General features: G+C 36.4%; 1 protein-coding gene across 4 annotated transcripts in view; it reads right to left on the reverse strand.

Annotated features, from left to right (window-relative positions):
- The window catches only part of PDS5B (PDS5 cohesin associated factor B), a 100,052-nt gene that overhangs the window by 33,900 nt on the left and 44,235 nt on the right, over positions 1 to 21,917 (reverse strand). For all 4 annotated transcript variants that reach the window (XM_072361590.1, XM_072361588.1, XM_072361589.1 and 1 more), the window contains exons 9-20: positions 19,336 to 19,451; positions 17,403 to 17,497; positions 15,211 to 15,356; positions 14,119 to 14,270; positions 12,482 to 12,595; positions 10,928 to 11,009; positions 6,095 to 6,143; positions 4,621 to 4,760; positions 4,428 to 4,543; positions 3,093 to 3,198; positions 1,473 to 1,633; positions 741 to 864 (exon numbers count right to left, since the gene is read on the reverse strand). In XM_072361590.1, coding sequence (XP_072217691.1) covers positions 741 to 864; positions 1,473 to 1,633; positions 3,093 to 3,198; positions 4,428 to 4,543; positions 4,621 to 4,760; positions 6,095 to 6,143; positions 10,928 to 11,009; positions 12,482 to 12,595; positions 14,119 to 14,270; positions 15,211 to 15,356; positions 17,403 to 17,497; positions 19,336 to 19,451 — 1,401 coding nt within the window. The remainder of the gene's footprint in view (positions 1 to 740; positions 865 to 1,472; positions 1,634 to 3,092; positions 3,199 to 4,427; positions 4,544 to 4,620; positions 4,761 to 6,094; positions 6,144 to 10,927; positions 11,010 to 12,481; positions 12,596 to 14,118; positions 14,271 to 15,210; positions 15,357 to 17,402; positions 17,498 to 19,335; positions 19,452 to 21,917) is intronic.

Raw genomic sequence — 21,917 nt, forward strand, 5'->3', positions numbered from 1 at the left:
AAAATGGGTGGTGTAAGAAATGGAAGCCCAACCAGAACTGAGTATCAACAAATTAAAAAAGTAATTTCCTATCGAAGAGGTGAGCATAATACATTTCAAGTGGATTGATTCAGCCCTAATTAGGTGATCAGCACTAATTAGAAAAAAAGTCTGCAGTTTTAACTATGATATCTATTTAAGTAATCTCTACCATAATTCAGTTTTTCATAGCTTCTGTAACCATTTGACTACTGTGGCTCAATCCCAAATGCACTGAGGGGTGGTGTCTAAGTCCTCTCTCCAAGAACAGTTTACAGTTGAGTTTTACACTGTAGCCTATTAAAATAAACAACCCTAAGCATGATCACAGAAGAAACCCCCTAAAGACTGAAGATCAACTAGTTCCAGCCTCCCTGCCATGGGCAGGGACACCACCCACCAAGCTGCCCAAGGCCCCACTCAACCTGGCCTTCAACAACTCAAGGGAGTTCTTCCTCATAACTTCCCTAGGTAACCTGCTTCAGTATCATGATGGATCATTAGATGCTAAAATTAAAAGCAAAAAATAGAAATCAAATCATCTTCTACCACCATTTTTTGTCAAATTTATGGGATGAAAGGGAGAGAAAAAAGGGGAAAAATACTTTCTTCTGTGAGTTTGGTATAACTAATTTTCCATATGAATTGCCTCTGTATCTCTTAATTTTCATATGTACTATAAAAAAAGGTAAATAAAAAGAAACAAATACTTTCATTTTTACCTCAAATATCTGTGCAAACTGTGTTTCTTTGCTGGAAAATATTGCATTGATGCAGTGAATAGCATACTTGGCTTGACGAGGAGGTCCTTTTTTAGCTTTATGATGCAACACTGGAAGCAAAGCACTTAAAAAAAAGAAAAAAGACACGTACCTCCTCAAAAAAATATCAAACTAACAAAAACTGCATACATACATACATGGATAGAACGTAACACACCAGTAAAAATTCTATTTCTCCTGCTTTTGGCAATTTTCTCAAAGAAAGGGACTGCCACAGTGGTTTCTATTGATAAAATCTCATGTGGCAAAATAAACATTTTAGCTCTGCATACGAGGTAATACACGTATTCATATGAGAAAACTGACAAATCCTTTTATTACAGAAGCACAAGCTACCAAATTTCCTAGTCTACACATCCTCATTGCTCTGTAGATATTAAATTGCCAAGAACCTTTTTACATTTACATTTACATTTTTATATACTTAATTTAGAAAAAAAGTGTAAGTGATTCTGAAGGGCAATTATACAAATTATAGTATTACCAGCTAACACTTCTTTGCATACAGTTCGCTTCTACACCTCAAAAAGTTACTCTATTTTTAAGTCACTTAAATCTTTCCTGTTTCACCTCAAGTAATACCTTCTTCCAAACGAATGCAGAATAATACCATACCATTCATATAATCCAATGTAATTAAAAACGCCACCCATGATAACATTTACAACTTACGATCTTATATGAGGAAAGTCTTCTTCAATTTTGCTTCCTGTATTTTTGAAAATCTGTAATGCAGCTTCTGCCACTTTTTCATCATCCATTTTCAAGCAAGCCAGAAGAGATTCAAAAGTTTCAGCTGAATGAAATGAGATAGGATGTGTAAATGAAAGTACCTGTCAAAAACAAACAAACAAAAACAACAAGCACGTTATTATTTTTTTAAAGGTCCGCTTAGACAGAATGCTCCTTCAACAGTCACTTTTTGGCTACTATTTTGGAATATTTCTAGTATGCTGCCTGTTTCTGACATACAACATTCCTCTTCTTCTAACTTTGTCCTTTTTTTTTTTAAAGCATCTCTTAAATCTCCTTATATATGATCTTATCAGTTTTACTGCCTTTCACAGTCTGTTACTTCCTCTTCTGCTTCTGTAAGCATATACATTTCAGAGGCTACATCTATATTACTAAGTACTGGGTTAGAGCAGAAGCTGGTCTTCACAGAAACATACTTTCTGGATGAGGGAATTCAGAGCACACTCCATTTGCAGGTGATACCAAGCTGGCAGGAAGTGTCAACCTGCCTGAGGGTAGAAAAGCACTACAGAGAAATTTGAACAGGCTGTATTTCTAGGCTGAGGCCAAAGGGATGAAGTTCAACAAGACCAAGTGCTGGGTCCTGCACTTTGGCCACAACAACCCGAAGCAATGCAACAGGCTTGGGACAGAGTGGAGGGAAGACTGTGTGGAAGAGATGAACCTGAGGGTGTTGGTAAATGCTCGGTTAAAAATGAGCCAGCAGTGTGCCCAGGTAGCCAAGAAGGCCAATGGCATCAGCCAGCAGGAGCAGGGAGGTGACAGTCCTCCTACATTCAGCTCTGATGAGGCCGCACCTCGAGTAGTGTGTTCAGTTTAGGGCCTCTCACTACAAGAAAGACATTGAGGCCCTGGTGCACGTCCAGAGAAGAGCAACAAAGCTGCAAGAAGTCTGGAGAACAAGCCTGATGGGGAGTGACTGAGGGAACTGAGATTGTTCAGTCTGGAGAAGAGAAGGCTCATGGGAGACCTTGTCTTTCTCTACAACTGTTTGAAAGGAGATTGTGATGGGGTGGAGGTCAGCCTCTTCTCCTGCATACAAGACTAAAGGGAATGGCCTCAAGCTGCATCAGGGAGGTTCAGGTGGGGTAAGGTTTGCTATGATAACTGAGCCTCAAGAAAGATTACATACATTAAAAACAGGTAAGACCACCACAGTGTACATGGAATTCAGAAGAATGACAGTATTATGTCTGTACACAATTACAGTTCTAGAAGCACTATAAATGATATTCACAAACCACTGAATTCACACTCCAGCAGTAAAAATAAAAAAATAAAAAATCAAGAGTTGATATCACAAATGTAACTACTTTTGTATTCTACAAAAGGTTCCAAATCATTTCTAAAATAACCTTATATTCAGAGGTTATAAACGTATATCAAAGCACACAGAATCAAAACCAAACCAGTACACTTCCAAATAACTACCACAGTTCTTATGACTAAATTAGTAATTGCTAATTACAAAGTTATTTTAACAAAATTATTAAAGAAAGTTTTCATATGCTTATGGATAACCAAGAATGCACTTGCCTTAAGCAACTCAAGACCTGCTCTGATTGCCTGATCAGTAGGCACACCCTCATCTTCATCATCAGCTGTCCCATCTATAGACTTGTTTACTTGCTTGATAAGGGCACTGAAGGGAAAAACAAAATCACAGCCTTGCATTTATTCAACTCCATTCTGTCTGTCTGCTTTCGTAGTTCAAGACATACATTGTATTTAATAAACTTAACACCCATAAAACATAAGCCTATCATAAAATAAATGCAAGTCAACTACATAAATAATCCAAATGTCCTCATCTCCCATTAAACATTAAGTTAAAAAACAAACAAACCCCAAAAAAATCATTTATCTACCATGATTTAAGCAGTATATATAAATTACTCTGGAAGGATGATCTAAGTAAGCAAACAATTTGAGCATTAAAGTAACAAATTCAGGTAAGAATTATGATGAGTTTACTAGTTCTTATGGATACTTAAAAACTGATGCACAAGAACCATCAATAACAGTAGTAGGTAAACAACTATTAAACAGCTGTTCAGGAAGCTGATGAGAAATCTAACAGACTTATCTCCTGCACATTCCTCCTTGACAGTAATGTTTCTTTTTTCTTACACTGTTCCCTAGGAAGGCAAATGGCAATTATCCAAATGCTCCTGTTAGTGAGTGCTTTAAGGCAGCTACCTTGCAAAGGACTGAACAATATGCAGAATATTCCTTTAGTAAATAATTATAATCACTGAGAGAAAACCACAAGGTAGATCTCCTGCTAAGGCTCTCAATTCTTTATGCACCTAACAGGGCAAAAATAACTACCTGTAGGAAAACAAAATAATCTTTCTCTAACACGCTACCACATATCTCAGACATATCTGTTAAACAATAATTTCAGCAATTACTTTTTTCACTGCCATAATTTCGTTGGCTTACTTCTGCTTAAACACTTGGTGCCTCATCACCACAACCTTTACTTCCTCAGTTAAGTTACTCAGTCTGTGTTACTATGAGTTAATATTCTGGATGAAAATTTTTCATGAAGCTTTTCAATAGGCATGGACAGAAATTTCCTTTTAAGTAAGGCAGTCACTTGCAAACCAAACTTTCCCCATGAGCAATAAATCCATTTTTTGCTGACACATCCCAGCTGTAATGAATGACAAACAATTGTGTAGTTACACTCTGAAGGAGGAGACAAAAATCCCTAAGCAAGGAAAAACAAGAAAATACTGCTGGTCAGTAGGCCATAAAAATTCCCCTTCCATAGTGATTCCATTATTGTTTGTGCTTAAAGGCAAATTTAGAACTTCTAATTTCAAATTATGTGATCTGCAGTCCACAACATGCACACAAAATTACCTGATGGATTCGGTATCAATGTGCACAGGAGCAATTCTCTCAAGAAGAAACTTAATCATCTCCAAGAAAGGATTTGTTGGTTGCTTTGGGTTGCCCAACTTCTTTGTAATTTCCCTCTGCAATATATGATTCAGTTATGTTTATAACCAATTTATTTCTCAAAACAGTCGTGTATGCTAAGAGCTATTCTTACCACACATCCCTCAGCCTGTTTGCACGAACATGTTGGGCTAACAAGCATTTCTAATTGACTTCTTATTTTTTCATCATCTTCTAGAACTTGTGTGAATTTCTTCATGAAATCTTGAGCTTTCCCTGGATCAGGAAGGTTCCCTTAAAGCATGCAAGAGAAATTACTATTTATTTTAATAAATATTAGGATGTAAGTTACACAAGTTTGAAACGTCTCAACAACAGAATTTCTGCGTGTCTTTAAGTTAACCAAGAAGAGAAGAAAAAGCAACAAAGCATCTCAATGTGCAGATGTATCTACAAGGACACTAATTTTTAAAGAGTTCTATACCCACAGACCTGTCTGTTCTCTTCTTCACCTTTCACTTGTTTTCCCTTTCACTCCATAAATGTCATCCCACATGAACATAGCCTACCTTGAGCAAGGGTACTTGGTCACATTAGTAACAGCTGAAACTAACAGCAACAATGTAAAGCCTAAAGTCCACATAGAAGTACATGTTGTATATAGGTAAGTCAATATAACACGCAATAACCTCAAAAGGGCATTTTTGCTAAATTACTCCCTCATTGAAACTAAACTTTATAATGACTCATAACATTTTAATCAACTCTACAAAATGCATTTCTTAAGCCATGTATTAATCTCATGTTTACATTCCATACTTTAACAAGAATTCATTGACAAAAAGTATTTGTATGCTTTTTCAAATGCTCATGGTTTTCGCACAGTAGATGTAAAGCGAAGTTGACACAGAAAATGGCATACAACTATAGGATCATTGGCTCAAAACAAATTGTACTAAATATCTGTTTTACCATACATTGTTGTTTGGTTTTTTTTAATTATTTTTTGAAAATGAAATGCAAATTACAGCAATTGGAACCATTACAAACTGATCAGCTTTTATATATACGTATGAAGAAAAAAGGATTTTGGACATGGCCAACAAAGCAGCATGATTCAGAAAGCCCTTTTTGGTTTTTTGGCCAAAAGAACAGTTCGCTTTTTTTCTTCTTAAAGTTGATTTTAAAACCAAAATTTGAGAATTGTAAATTAACTTTTTCTCACTGGTCGTAAAATTATTGGCACTGCAAGCTGGGGGGGGGGGGGAAACACTCCTTCTTTTGTTCTCCCGCCTTCTCCCCCATTTCCTCCAAGAGTTTTAACTATACAGAAGTTATTCCATCTTCAAAGTGCTTCCCCAGCTACCAAAACCCAAACTCTTTCTCATTCTCCAAACAACACTTAAATATTCACATCTCAAAAACAGGTAAGGCAATATGGAATTTAGTCAGTTAGTCAACACCGGTTTGTATGTAATAAATGCTAAAGGACACAATAACACTATGCCATCTACATTTAAAATTAATCTACAACAGTTAGAATCGTAGCAAAACGTCAAGTGATAAGCTTCAAGGATACTTTCTACAGTATGTAATTCTGCTTACAGTAAATACTTCAATTCACTTACTTGTTATTACCATCACTTTTGAGAATATAGCTTTACTGCTGGCATCTGTCTGTAAGTCAAACAAGAAAAACAGAATTTTTAAATAATACATTTCTGCTTGAAAATAAAATTAGCAACAATAAACAAACAAATATTTCATTGCTATGTAATAAGTGTTTTCAAGTAACTCTGAAATCTTAGCAAGGATAAAAACTGGAGCCTGAATGAAAATTCAAGCATATAGCAATAGAGCCAAGAGCATATCAGCTTCCAAACCATACAGCAAACTGCTCATTTTGTCCAGTGACTTCTGAAAGTGCATTCTTAGTGGCACCAATTACTAAATCTGCAGAAGTATTCATAAATATATGTAAGTAGTATCTGCCAAGGGCTAGGAATGCTTAATTTGTCCTCAGAGGACTATCATCTTAATGGGAACGAGCCACTCTTCAAGATCTTTAACAGAGAAGTATGCAGTGTTAAAAAGAATAGCACTTAGCAACCATCAGTGCTAGAACTGTCATTTAGAGAACCTCCTCTATAGCAGATAAGCCTTAAAATTACAAACAGGCAACAAAGACAAAAAAATTCTTCATATCAAAGCAGTTGCAATGAAGACTGATGGTGGCTCTTTTCATCGGCCTCATGTCATCACTAAGCTGCAGAGTTGCAAGACACTAACATCTTCTTATGGGAAGACTCAAAATTATTACAGACCAGAGGGGAAAACCATCAAGACAGAGGTGAAAGTCAAATCCAGGGATATACAATTTCTATTTTCTCAGTGAAATTCAATACAGATTTCAAACACTGTTCAAATAAGCCAGTCAGCTTTGGAAGTAGCACAGATACTGTTTATAACAATAACTTTGCTTAACACATTTAAGTGTCTATTTCCAGAAAAAGAATCTTAAATGTTCAGAGGAAATTTCTGTTCTGGAGAAAACTAGGCACTCCAAAAGAAAATGGGCTTTTGAGTTCCAGCACTATTGCAGATAATGATAATAATTGATCAGGTAATTTATAGTAACTCTTGTAACATTTGAGAACTGTGTCAATCTTGGAAAGATTGAAGTATAACAAAAACCACAGGATCACAGAATGGCCTGGGTTGAAAAGTACCACAGTGATCATCGTGTTTCAACCCCCCTGCTATATTCAAGGTGGCCAAACACCAGACCAGGCTGCCCAGAGCCACATCCAGCCTGGCCTTGAATGCCTCCAGGGATTGGGCATCCACAACCTCCTTGGGCAACCTGTTCCAGTGTGTCACCACCCTCTGAGTGAAAAAATTCCTCCCAATATCTAACCTAAACCTCCCTTGTCCCAGTTTAAAACCATTCCCCCTTGTCCTATCACTATCCACCCTTGTAAACAGTAAACTTGTAAACAGTCCCTTCTGTTTATACAGTCCCTTCATATACTGGAAGGCCACTAAAAACAGAGCATGAGATGCATATTATCAGTGCTACCAATGAATATAATCTCTGTCTTACAGCATGGACAACTTTCCAGGCATTAAATATTTTAGAGAACTTCCTGTCACTCCAAAGTGTCAGAAGAACACTCTTTTTGGGGGGTTTTTCCATCTCAGAACTGAACAGGCATATTCAGACTAGAAATAGATGGTGGCAGAAGGAACCCCAGAAACCAATTCCAGTTTACAGGCTCCACCTGATACAGAATCTCTAAAATGCGTTCCTCTTGCAAATCAGAAAACAAAAAACCCACAGTCCTTTATTGTGGAGTTCCTGTCTGATCTTCCAGTACTGAGTTGGTCTTCTAGTGCTATTGGCTGAAGCTCTCATTAAAACAGCCTTTAAATTCCATTAAATACAAACATTCATCCAAATATGAGATGGCCTAAGTCAGAAGGATTCTTTTAACTTCTAGATGTATAACCCCACCGAATAATGACAACTGCTGATCAAGAAACATTTCTGCTTGGAAGACTGTGGAATTTTATCTATACACCCTCACATTCATGATAGAGAAGCATCAGAACAGCAGTATATCTGCAGCAAACTAAGCTTATACTTCTAATACAGACACAAGAGTATTCACCCACTTTCCCATATGTGGAAAAGCAAATTCAACTGTATCATTTCTAGAGGAGAAAATTAGAAGTGGTCAGATTTATGCCTTTGTTCTTCAGAAAAGGATCTCTGCCTAAAGACAGGATTGATGTCTGTTTTGTATTAGAATAGAAAAAGTTAGGAAACTTCTTAATTCTGTTGATCGTGATACTTTCAGTCTCCTCAGTCATGCTTGTAAAACAATAGAGCTCATACTGGGGAAAGCAGTGGGCAATAAAAGAAAAAAGCCTCATGGGGTGGGGAAGGGAAAACCCTGAAGATTTTCACTGGATGTCCAAATGATTTTCAAGGATGCGGGAAAAACACTGGACTGGAAAATTCAAAGGTCCGTAATCAGAGAATAATTTAGGTTGGAAGGGGAAACTGTTGGTTGCGTGATTGAATTGTTTACTCAAAGCAATGCCAGCATAGATAAGGTTTTGCTCCAGGCCTCACCTTACTGTGTTTTTAAGTATTTACAAGAATGAAGACTTCACAGCCTCTCTGGACAAATTGTTCCATATTTTTTCATCCTTGAAGTCTTATTTTTTTTTCCTCCTTACTATCTACTCAGAATTTCCCACTGGCCATTCTTTACATTGCTTCTTGTCCTACCCCAGGACATCTCTGAGCTCTTGCAATGTGTACACTTGCCACATGGAAAAAAGTCAAATTAAGGTATTATAAGTAATAAAGGTAGAAATCAGAGCAAAGTGAAAGATCTACGTATGGTAACATTAAGTTATCTTCTGAAAGATTACTAGTTCATTCAGTTTGGTTTTGTGAAATACTTTTCTAGTACTCGTGGCTGAAGCTCTTATTAAAACAGCCTTTAAATTGCCTAAAATACAAATCACTCATCCAAATATGAGACGGACTAAGTCAGAAGGATTCTTTTAACTTCTAGATATATAAGTTATATCTCAGAGTTGCTACACTTCTGAATGACAATTTCCATTAAAATTCAAAAAATAAGTTTTACTACAATCAGCTGAGCATCTTAATTGGGCATAATTGGCAAAGGGCTACAGGAATGACCTGTGCAGTAGAAGGTGAGTGACTGCCAGTGCCAGTCACAGCTGATTTCAGCCAGCTCCACACTCAGCAAAACCAATCCACCCACAGAAAGTGGTCAGAGGAGCCCACAGCGCCTCTGTGGAAACATATTAAGGGTTGTAGCTGCTAGGGATGAGAAACTCTGGGGCAGGAAGGACAGCTGGGCAGAAGAGATCAGAGCAGGAGCAGAGATATGTGAGAGGAAGACAGGTAGAACAGTTAAGAGTTGCCAGAGCGGGGTTGGAAAGGAGAAACAAGGAGAAAATACAACTGACTCAAAAGGAACCACAGCCAGTGGATATACCCACAACACAGCAGTAGGGAAAGGAACGAGCAGCAAAAGGAACTCCTACATCTACCACAGCATGCAGCAAGGAGACTGGAGATCATGAAGCTGGAAAGAGAAGTGTCAGATAGGGAGCAAAAGGGCGTTTCGCTAAGTGCTTGTTTGCTTTTATTTCTGACTAATATCAGAATCAATAATTAAAATTGTTAATTGACAACAAACCAAATTCAGCAATACTCCATCACTCAGCACTGTGTTCTCGCCCCTAACACTTCCAATTGAAACGCAGAAGAAAGAAGCAAACTCAGGTTTAGGATTACACCTAAGTTTATTTAAATTACACTAAAAATATTAAAAAGTAGACTGAAATCATTTCAGTTGCCACTTAAACATGAGAAAGCGTTACTGTATTGGCAACTATTGTGTTTAGAGTTCAGTGCAACATTCTAGCATGTTTTAAATGCACTCAGCCAAAATGATAATTTCACTGCAATCAACTTAACTACAAAAGGACTGAGCAGTATGATTTTGATAGGTCTCCTATGTTCAAGACAGTAGTACATCCAAGTAGACACTAAATAATCCAACTACACTTGTGCAAACACAGCTACCCTCTCATCCTGTTCAGCTAATTTCCGCAAATTGATAATTCAGCCATAAAAATGCAATTATGTTTCTTTCACATAGAGAACATAAAAAAAACCAAAAGATATGAATACGAGCAATGCTTACATTTTTTTTTAATATTATTTTTAAAGGCCCCAAATTTAAGAAGTTTTACCATTAAAGTTGTTATCCACACATTCTAAATCAGTCCCAGAATTTCATCTTTTTTTCAAAAGAGAATGTGCATATACAGTTAAAACAAACCTAAAATATACCTTGAGAATATTCTAAGCTTTCTAGGACTGTTTATTTTTCCTACCGAGCAAATTTCTAAACAAAGATATGCAGTGTAGTCTAACATTCCCACCACAGCATTTAACAAGTTTACAAGAGAGAAGAGGAACAACCAACCTACTGGGATAAAATATATTTCTTAATTGTTACTAAGTTACATAAGGAAAGAAATGAGAAATTTCAGGTATGTTTTCTCAATTGCTCGAGTTGGTAGTTAAAAAATTGCGTGTTGCTTTTCCTCTTTCAGGAACCAAAACAATCCCAGCAAGATGCAACTCAAATACTAAGAGTGTGTATTTCAGTATCAAATCTCAGCACAAATTTTAACGAGTTTCTTAGAAACATCTCTCTCTTCACTCTTACTGACAAAAGACACGCACGTTTCCTACTGCAAGTGTAGTCTAACAGATCAAAATCTTTTCTGTCATTAAAAATGATCTTGACTATGATTCTATGATTGGCATTAATGTAATTAAAAACAGGTTATAGTTTTAAGTAACACACGTTCACTGTGGAATAAAGACAAACAGAACTTACTTTTGGTTGTTTTATTAGGTCAACCAAATCTTTTACTTGATGTCGTAGCAGATTCTGACATTTCCACATTTCATTCAATGCTCTAAAAAAAAGAAAAAAAAAAAAAAAAAAAAAAAAAAAAGAGAGGAGAGAAAATAAAAAAATCAATTAAAAAAGAAGAAAGTTTTCTAAGTTTCCTATTCAATAAACAGTATAACTGTGCTCGTCTCCTGAAATTTTATCACTGTGTGAGCAAACAGTAAATGTTTCCTAAAAGAATGATATAGAAAATTTAATTGACCATATTATACTGGAACAAAGAACCATTTTGAAACAAGTTTCATTTCAAACGTTTAGCTACAGTGCCTTTAAAAGCAGGTAATAACTGATATCTGCCTCGTAAAGAACTTATTTGTACAAGACCAAAGTCATTCTTCTAAAAACATTCACAGAAGCAGGCTAAAGCAGATCTGTAGGATTTTTATTATCAAAGCAATTCCCAAAAAGCACCTACTAGGTGTCCAAACTGTGAAAAGCGGCATTGATTAGACTTGTAAGGGATGCATTTGAGAGAGCCTACAGCTCTCTTCCCAGGAAAAAGAAGCCATCTTTAAGAAAAAGAAAGTAAACTACCATTTCAATTTAAGTAGAATTCAAAAGGAAAAGTCAGTCCCATTTAAATGAATATACTACATCTTTCAAATACATCCTGCAGCGTGTGAAAGCTGTAGAATTCAGAAGTTATTTGTTGTCCGAAATACCAAGTACTGAAAAAATTCAGTTCCATGTTTTGTTTAGCCCATACCAGAAATTACTACAACAGTAACTTCTTAATATTGTTTTTAGTTTATAAAACTAACGTTGTAGTATCTTTGACTACATTACACCAAAAATGCAAGGCATCCAAACACCTACTACTTGAATGCCATAGTTGCTTTTTAGCCATTCTATGACATATGTGAAAAAATACATTTGATTTCCAAAAACTAAGTAAAATTAAGGAAATTCAATCAAACAGGAAACGTTACAGCAGCAAAACTGTCATAAGTCTAATTCACAAATTAATTCACTAATTCAAACTAATTCTCAAGTTGGAGAGGGCAAATAATTGCCTTCTCTAAATACAATTGTAAGTAAAATGCATGCTGAAGGAAAAGAGACGAGCAAGTAATTTCTTCCCACTCTTAAGTCATCTTGGCTGCTAAAATGAGGAGTGTATTAATTCCAATATTGTCAGATAAGATCTAGTAAATGCCACTAATCTATGCTAACTCTTTCCAGACATGAAAGGACTGACATGCACACAAGGCTCTTGGCAGCTCTTTGGCACTGCCTTCTTTGTTTTCTTTTCTTTTTAGGTTGTCTATGGTTAAAATGTACCACACCTTGAAAACCACCCTATTGGTTTTTCAAACTCTCACCTGAGGGAGCATAATGAAAATGTAATATAGCAATACTAATAGTCTGTGAACTGCTTTTGTATACTGCACTAGGCTAGACATAACAATTTAGAACCAATTTACAATAACAACTGTATTAAAAATTATATTGCATTAAGTAAAAAATAGCACATACTTCACAGCATTTGAATCCAGTGTTGCGTAAAGGTAATACAAACATTTCATTCTTTCATTTGTTTCCAAGTTGTGAGGGACCATGTACTGAGCAAAGATGCGTTCAACAAGTAATCTGAAAGCAAGAAATTGAGCTCAAATTGTTAATGAGTTCATTCAGAAATTCTCTAGAAATTAGTTGTGCCTTACTAAGATTCAAAAGCCTAAAGGAGAGGCCACTTAACTTTGAATAAAACTCAGCATCATCTAGACAACAAGATATCTAAGGAAGTCATAGTATTGATGTTAGCAGAACATTTATTAGATGACATTATCAAAATCAATTACATACATCTAGATAAAAATCAAAGGATGTCTCAATTGTCAGCCTAAAGGATTAGTATCATGGTCTGTTCTTGAGTTGATGTAATATAAAGGGCTTAAAATAGAAATAAAACTCATGTTGATTATTAGACACAATCACAAAGCCCAGAAGAACTCAGATAGTAGTCAGAAGCCTCTTCCTCAATGGAAAAGTTAATCTCATTTCTGTTGCTTCCATAGTGAAATTCCAAGTACGTTCATGAGGAAATTAATGAAGGTTCCTGCTACAACATCTTTATTTAGAGACAGAAGGAAACAAAGTTTGGGTCTGTCAGTTACCAAGAAAGAAAACCACACCTGTGTTGCAATCATTTACATTTAGTCTGGAAATGAGAACAAAACCCTCATCCTTATGATGAGGCAGCTTATGCTCCTAGAGTCTTCCAATGGGATCAGGTGGTCAAAATCCAAGCTCAGCTAGTTTTAAAAGATCTTGAAATTTTCTTAAACTGTGAATGAGGATCTAATGTTCAAGAGAATTCCTCCTGTCTTCGTGGTATCGAGGAAATAATTGCTAATTTTGCAGGTGACATTTTTCAAGACTACAATTTTTTAGAAATGCTTGTATAGGTTTGCAACGTTTTTTGTATTTGATAATGCTATTAAGACCAAAGATTCGCCTCCAGAGCCAACAAGATCATGTCGATTAGTCAAGGCAGAGCAGCTCCCAAACTAGTTCCCACTGTGGGTTCAGAGGAGGGTCAGGAAGATTATAAAAGGGCTGGAGCACCTCCCCTGTGAAGAAAAGTTGGGGGAGTTGGTCTTGTTTAGTTTTGAGAAAAGAAGTCTCTGAGTAGACTTCACTGGGTCCCTGCAGTACTTGAAGGGAACTTATAAGCAGCAGGGGCTTTTACGCTGTCAGATACTGACAGGGAAAGGGTCAATGGCTTTGAACTAAAAGAGGGTAAGTTTAGATTATATGTTAGGAACAAATTCTCTACTCCATAGGGGATGAGGCACTGAACAGGTTGTTCAAAGAAGTCATAGATTCTCCATTCTTGAAGGCATTCAAGGCCAAGTTGTATGGGACCATGGGCAGCCTGATCCAGTGGTTGGCTACCTTTCCCATGGTAGGGGAGCTGGAACTACATGATCTTTATGGTCCTTTCTATTCTAAGATTTTATGAAAATTTGACTGTAGACATGGAAGATTGTGCACTTCTTCAAAACATACAGAATGAACACCTTGTCAACATTTAAGCTCAGAGGAAAAGCAAATTGAGAAGTTCCCACACCTATCCAAAAACATAGCCAGTTTCCAAAAAGGTGACTTACCGGTCATCAATACTGTTTTGATAATATATATGCAGAAGTTTATCTTTGATCCACGATATCTGTTTTGCAGCTTCTTTTCCTGCTTCTGACTGTAATGAATATTTCTTGTATATCTGTGCAAGTCCCATCATAGCTTCTTTCCTCACTCTCCACTTGAGAAAAATAAACAGTGCCACAATTTAGCAGTTTAAAATTCAAACCTGAAAAAACTGTGGAACTTCCTGGTAGGTATTTCCTATTCTTCCTCCAAATAAAATAGTTCAATTTTTCTTTTAAAGTTTGAGTAATAAGCACAATGTTTTCTCCTTAGGACAAACACTACGCTACTTCTATTATGCTAAACACAACAACAAAGGTAACTACCATATAAGCACACCTCTTGAATTTAGAATTATAAGCAATTCAATCCAACACCCTTTCTCACAAACCTGTTGTTGAAAACTTGAGATTGTGTTACATCTGTAGCAGGGAAAAGTCATTTTCGCATGTCACCAAGCGAAAAAAAGTCAAGTGCCAATTTTAAATCTGCCTTTAACAGCCTTGTTTACCCCACTTTAAAATATGCAGCAGACCTCCTAAGTTTTGCCAAATAAACAGGCAAAACTAAACTAAATTTCAAGGCTGTTCACATTTGTAAGCTACTACACTCACAGTCTTCCAAAGACCTAATTAAAATTAAGCAATCCAGCTATGTCTAATGGCAAAACAATTTGCATCAGTAATCTGCCATACGTTCTGAAACTTGCTCTCAAAATCTCATCTGAAATATGTCAGTGTTATAAAAGGGTCTAATTTTATTCTGAAGTTATAAAAACTAGACAACTGGAACAAAGTAGTGCAAGCAAAATCTACTACATGTTGAAACACAGCTATCATAATAATACGGCACAATGAAAAATGTTGCAGTTCAGTCAGGGGCAAAAGGTGCCTCATTAAATACACTGCTTCAAAAAATTTTTGCTTTACATGAGTTTTCATTAGATATTTTAAAAGCAGTTCAGCACTTTTAGAAGCATTACTTCTAAGAAACAAAGCCAATTACAGTAAGATGCAAGAGACCAGAAGACACTATTGGTACTAATTATGTCTTACCCGCTTGTCCAGTGTTCGTTCTCTGACAAAATTAAGCAGGTGATCATTGACAAGCAGCAGATCTTTTTTAGCAGCAGTAACTATGGATACTATAACATCATGCCTTATCGCCTCTTCAGGATCATGTGACCTTACTTTAAGATATTCTGGGGAAATAAAAATAAGTACTTTATTTTAAGTACACGGCTTCAGCTACTTTTATTTCTCTAGAGGCTACCCCAACTGACAGAAGTGGAAAACCATGGATTTCTACAGTTTGAAGCACCGACAGTATGAAACCACTAATTTTCCTTACTCTTCACTGGAATGTCCGTAATAAACGTTTTATTTGCTTAATATATTAAATATCCATTATATCTACATTAGCAACTATTACAGTCCAAGAGAATTGGATCTCTAAAGCTGAGTAGACAGTGCTAGGAACTTGATACTCACACTATACGCATTTTAAAGCCCTACTTTTGGCTAGAAGCTGCTCTCTTCCTGCAGACTCCTATATGTCCCTTGACTTACAGAGCACATTACTTGCACTCCTGAATACAATTCGCTTACTTTCCAAATTGAATCTAGCTCACATGCTCTAGAAACACTCCACAGTGTGAATCATGTAAGCACAGTAAGCTGAGACAGATAAAAAAGCATACTCGAGTAAACTAGATGTTGACTCAAACAAATCCTTACAGTTACTTGACTTAAAGTAATTCTTCTAGTTTAGTTTGGCACATTGCTACTTATTTGGTACTACCACTAATCTTTTCCTATAAACATCTGAAGATTTCTGCTGGTAAGTATCACATTTTTAGGAATTTCTATCGTTTTAGAAAAGCACAAAACAGACGGCAAACTTCATTTATCTTTACAAGTATGTATTCTAGGTTAACTTAGGAGCACAAACTGGTAGGAGGATGCACGTAAAAGGCCGTCAGATCACTGTATGCAGCACGTATCAGTGAAACACTAGGAGCATTAGGAAACATGGAAAATTCAAAGTTTGCTCTAAATATTCAGAAGTTACTGCACTCTTACTGCAGTTCAATGAATGATAATTCCCAAGTCTCATCAGAAATATTCACCCTTCACATTGCTGGTAATCGGCACAAATGTCAAAAATTAAAAAGCATAAGAAATAAAGCTTTGCAACTGAAATTACAAAATCATAAAAATAAAGAGCTTTTAGAAAAAAATGTTCCAGATGAAAATGACTTCAAACAAATGAAGATTGCCATTGCACTATTACTGCCTACAACACCCGTGAGAGAGAAATTCTGGAACCATTTGTCTGCATTAAGTACTGCAGGAAGAGAAAGGGGCAAGCTGCGTTACATTTCTCAGAGGACACCATTAGAGGGGGCACAATGTCTTTCAGCAACAGTAAAAAAAGAAAACACCTTGAAAATACACTTCTGAGAATCTTTACCATTGCCATTACAGAGAAGTCGTAGCTTAACAATACAATAACTACAATGTGACATCAGCTTGCATGTGTTTGTCTAAACTGAACAACGTTCAGCAGGCAGGAGGGAAGTCCCGTGCAATTAACAGCCCCATAAATCTCCTCAGGGGAGATGGTCAAACATACTACCTCCAAAGTGGGAGATGAGTCATCAGGGGAAGATGCAGTGTTCACATAAACTTTGAAAAAAGCAATCCATTCAATTAACTGCACTTTTATTCATTAAGGCATATAGGAGAGACAAATACCAAACGCTTCTATCCGTGCCACTTGCATTCCTCCTACAAAGATTTTGAATTACCGGCTGTGTTTGATATGGAGGAGAAACCAATGGCTGCGGTCACAGTCCCAAGGACTGTTTTGGCACTTTAGATAGTGGCTACAAAATATTTACACATTTATTGTTTGTGGAACTTAAGTCTACACTTTACACCTTAATAAATGTCGTGACTAGTTAGTTGGCCAGGCTGCTTTTGCCTGATCCCACGGTGCTTCATTTCAACAGCAGTTGGGAATGCATCTACTCAAAGACAAGGAGGGTACTCTCCTTGGCTTAAGGCATTCTTCGTGCACCATCTCCTTATCTGAGAGGCAGCACTGGAAGTGAAGAGACTGCCAGTAAGAAATCCAACCTCAATTATAGCCTCCACAATGCCAGAGAATGCTGTTTAGTGTTAAAACTAACCTTCCAGACTTCTCCACAAGATTTATTATTTTAATGTTGTAATAAGTCTGGTACCTGTTAAGTCTTTTGCTAGGTCGGGATGGTTCATAAGGCAGTGACTTGCAAATTTCACACATTCAAGACGAATAGGTACATGGATATCATTAAACCTATTTTGAAACAAGACAATACATTACAACAAGAACAACGACAACAACAAAATCATTAAAAAAAACAGTCACTCATTACTTGCTTCTTTCTACAATCCCCAATACTCCCTGAAAAGATTTTTACACTTCCCATGGACAGTTACATGCACAGAACAGCTCTAATTTCCTAGAATTCATTTGATCATCCTTAAGAAAAGTCTTGTGCCCATGTATTGATTCCTGTACTAAAGAGGAAAGGAAATATCCTCCCCGGTACATGAAAAACTCACAGGCAGACAACAGTTATTTACTAAATGATGTCTTCCATTTTAAACATCATTTCTCTAACCTTCCAGCTACTCAAGCATGAACCGTGAATCAGCACCTGAAAAATGTTGTAAGATGGTGATGTTCTTCTGTTTACAAATCAATGGGCATCTAACCTAGTCCAAATTCCTTCTGAGAATGATCCATAATTCATCTTCAGTAAAACTGGCTTCTGAAATACTGGACTGAATTTGATGCTTGAAAGCTACCATTTTCTCATGCTTAAGTTTGATATAAGTAATGATATAATCAAAACTATTGACACAATAAGGGCTACCTTCTTCTGAAAAATAAAATGCCTTTTCAGAGCATCAAAATGTCTGGATTTAAACAACTTTTAATCAACTTTTAGAACACTTTTTTTTGTAAAAATGCTTATTTATCAAACAAAGATGTTTCAAGAAATGCCTATTTTAGTAAAAGTTAGTTATGTTTTCTAAAGGAAGATATTTAAGAATGGCTTCTCTAATAACAGCTATTTTAACTTAGTTAAAATCCTTGAAAATTAAATGCACATCTGTAGTTCATAACCGGCTGAAAACAGTAATTATGAAAAAAAATATATGACTATATTGTTTTATATTGCAACACAATGAATTATTTTATTTGGAATCTAATTTGATCTGTTATTTTTAAATTACATGCAATGTTGTAATTGTTACATACTTTCAAGCACAAGGCCTTCCCTCAATTAAATTTCCTCTACTCTTAGAAGCAGCATTTCTCTGAGGACATTCTGTGTTTGGAATCATTGAATGCTATTGTCTGGATGAGGAGCTATGAGATATGGTTTAGTTGCTTGTGGTAGCAGTGGTAATGGGAGGACAGTTGGACTGGATGATCTTGTAGGTCCTTTCCAACCCTGTGATTCTATGATGATGAAATTACTACTGCATTTATAATAATTAACATAGTTTATTCTTAGTTACTCAAAGACATTTTCATCACAGCAGAAATTCTTGACTTCTTTCTGACTACAAGTTCTTTATCTTCTATATCAAACTGGCAGAATATTTCAAAAACAAAACACTGATTTCTGCACTGTAAATGCTACATACCTCTTTAAGAGTATTCAAATTATACAAAGAACTGAAGCCAGTAAACAAATATTGTACATGAAAAACCTCATCAAAAACAGATCTGATAACATCCAATACTGCAAATGTCACTTGATACTTTTTAAAATTAATCCACCGTTAAACAGTGTCATTTGTAAAGAAATTCAAATAGAGATAATTGTTTCCTTTTATTGGAAATATCAGTATAGATAGTGGCAAAAAAGAAGAATTAAAAAGTGATGACTTGTAATTGTCCACTCTGCAACAAAAATGCAGATGATGTATATCAAATAACCTCCTAAACATGATTTGCCAGATTTCAGACACAGCAGAGGGGTGCACAGTTAACTGTATCATTTGAGAGGAGAAAAAAAAAGGCGGGGAGAGGGGGAGGAGAGGAGGCTGTTTAAAAATATTGAATTACAATTCACTGAATGTTTTCTGTCTCCTGGGAGCGGAACTAATACAGCATACCTCCCCAAGTAGCACTGCCAGAGCGGTTTGTTCTGAGATGCCAACTCTGAATCCTTCGCCCCAAACATCTTTGCTAGAAGTTTTACAACCTGCAGGCGTTCTTCATTGTCATTGCTCTGGAAAAAGAACACACTTATTTAAAAATAGTCAACCAACCAACCAGCACCACAAACGTGCCAAAAAACACCAAGTAGTTTTGTACAGTTATTATAACATTGCACCCCTCCCCCATTATGCCTCCCAACAAGAAAGAAATCACTAAAAAAGAACTTCATGCAAATATGTATCTTGAGTTAAATAATAATAATCATCATCATCAACAATTAATGCTGAAAAAAGACAAAATTAGAAAGGCAGCAAAAACAAAAGTAGAGGAAAAAAACATCCTGAGCAAAATCTGGTGAAAAACACAGATATGCATCTTTTCAACCCTCCATTACAGGTGTTGCCGTCTGTTACTGTGCCTATGCAAACACACTCAAAATCAGTCGCAGTACAAAAGCCACCAATCTCCTTCCACTTCTCTAGAAGTTATCTAAAACAGTTCTCCTTATCCAGAATTGTTCTCCCAAACAGTTTCATTGCAAACAAAAAGTTTTCAGAGCACAGATTTCTAGATATCAAAGCACCCAAGGCCTTTCACACACAGTAACAGGACCTGTGACTTAACAGGTCTAACTTAACTAACTTAACAGGTCATCTTAACTAAAGATGCTAAGTTAAGATAGATGCTTTTCTTCTTATTTAAGAACTAACATTAGCAAAGACAAAGCAAGACCTTCTTTGGTACACTTCCAGCGCGCTGGTTTGCACCACACTTATTTAATGCAACACACATCCAAAGTTTAAAACATACTTTGCAAAGGTGCGCTGATACTTCTGCAATTAGCACATACTTACAGTTGTTCTTTATTACAAAAAAAGAAAGAAAAGCCACCTGCAGCACTTCTTTAAAGACAGAGCAGCAGAGCTGAATTGGTATTAACTAGTTGATAATCACCTCTTACCATTTCCATCTTCTTTATTGCAACAGAAAAGGGCCTTTTCAAATAGCATTCTTTTCTGTCTTCGCTTAAATTTTTATTAGTTCAACATCACAACTTGAACACAAAATAAGAGCCCCGTGTAGTTATCAGTGTTCTGTAACACACAAGTCCTAAAAACAGCTATTTCTCCTATCAGATTCAGTACCATAAATGGGCTGAAAAGTTCTCCAGTACGTCCTTAATTCAGCTCCCTAGGAGCAGTAAAAGGATATTTAAAATCCTTTTAATACCAGAGGAAGATAAGTTAAGGATGAAGAAATCTCTGACACTGTTGCATTACTACATGACATGAAACTATAATGCTTTTGAACACACCTTAGTATTTCATATTAGCACATTTTATCTGCATTTGACTAATTTACCCAATTCAAATTCAGACCAACTATCTCCCAAGTCACGTACAACCTCCTCTTGGAGTGCAGTCAGTAGCACCTTTTTTCCTCCCCAGTTTGAGTTCATAAGCATATGTTACATAACAAATTCTTATTCCTCAGTTCTCAAATTCTTATTTCTTATTAAATGAACCCACGGTTGTTACAGTCTCTCTTGTATATCCTACTTCAGTCTCTACTTCTTATGAGGAAAAAGTCAGTAACACAAGCTCTTGAAAAACCTTGATCCTTCTCCCCCCTATGACACACTGTGTCACAGGACTTCAGACATTTTTCCTTAGGTATGACCCAGTCGTCCAATTGTTATAGTATTCAACAATGGCTCTCCAACAGGAATTGACACTGAACACATATTTCCAATTCCTTACACCCTGCTCACAAGCCACAGGCAGCTGTTCTTCTGCCTACATACTATGGTCTGCCACTAACAGCAGCTGAAATTGGTCAGACGGTCATGACTAGCAAGGTCAAAAGAACAGGCACTACTGCTGATCTGGAGCAATTCAGAAGTATACATGACCTGAAAAATGCCAAAAATGTAACTGTGTCCAGAAAGAAAGACAACTCTGATGTAACAGAAGTCAACATTTTACAAATTGTATTTATTTAATATCATCGATTTGACAGAATAGGAAAATGAAGAGCTGTAGTCCATCATGGTTATTTCCTAAGTACTCTGTTCATGAGCTTTTCATCCTCCTGAATATTCAACGAATATTCAATTTCAGTAATAAAGATTTCAAATGTCAAATACCAATTTTGAATGAAATCAGCGTAGTTACAGTTTTAGCTGACCTACACAACAAGAGTCTAATCCCTGCTCTCTCTCACACCAATAATTCTTCTATGTCAATAGATCCCTAAACACACCACTTTTTAATGCCAAAATCAGGCATGAATTACTGATCCTCATTAAAGAAAGAGGTAAATTAAATGAATTTCAATGAATGTCCTCCCATTGGTCCCCCTGTTCCCTCTCCAAAACAAGGTTAAAAAAATAAAATTAATCACAAACAAGGGGCAACCATGAATTCTGACACCTCTCTATGTGTTGGAAGTCAGCACTAGTCCCTTCCTGTTCAAACGGGAAAACCATCGGAAGCCTTTGCTAGCAACAGCCTGACAAAGGGGATCCTACAACCTT

The sequence above is a fragment of the Excalfactoria chinensis genome, chromosome 1 (genome assembly GCF_039878825.1).
Source record: "Excalfactoria chinensis isolate bCotChi1 chromosome 1, bCotChi1.hap2, whole genome shotgun sequence".
Lineage (NCBI taxonomy): Eukaryota > Metazoa > Chordata > Aves > Galliformes > Phasianidae > Excalfactoria > Excalfactoria chinensis.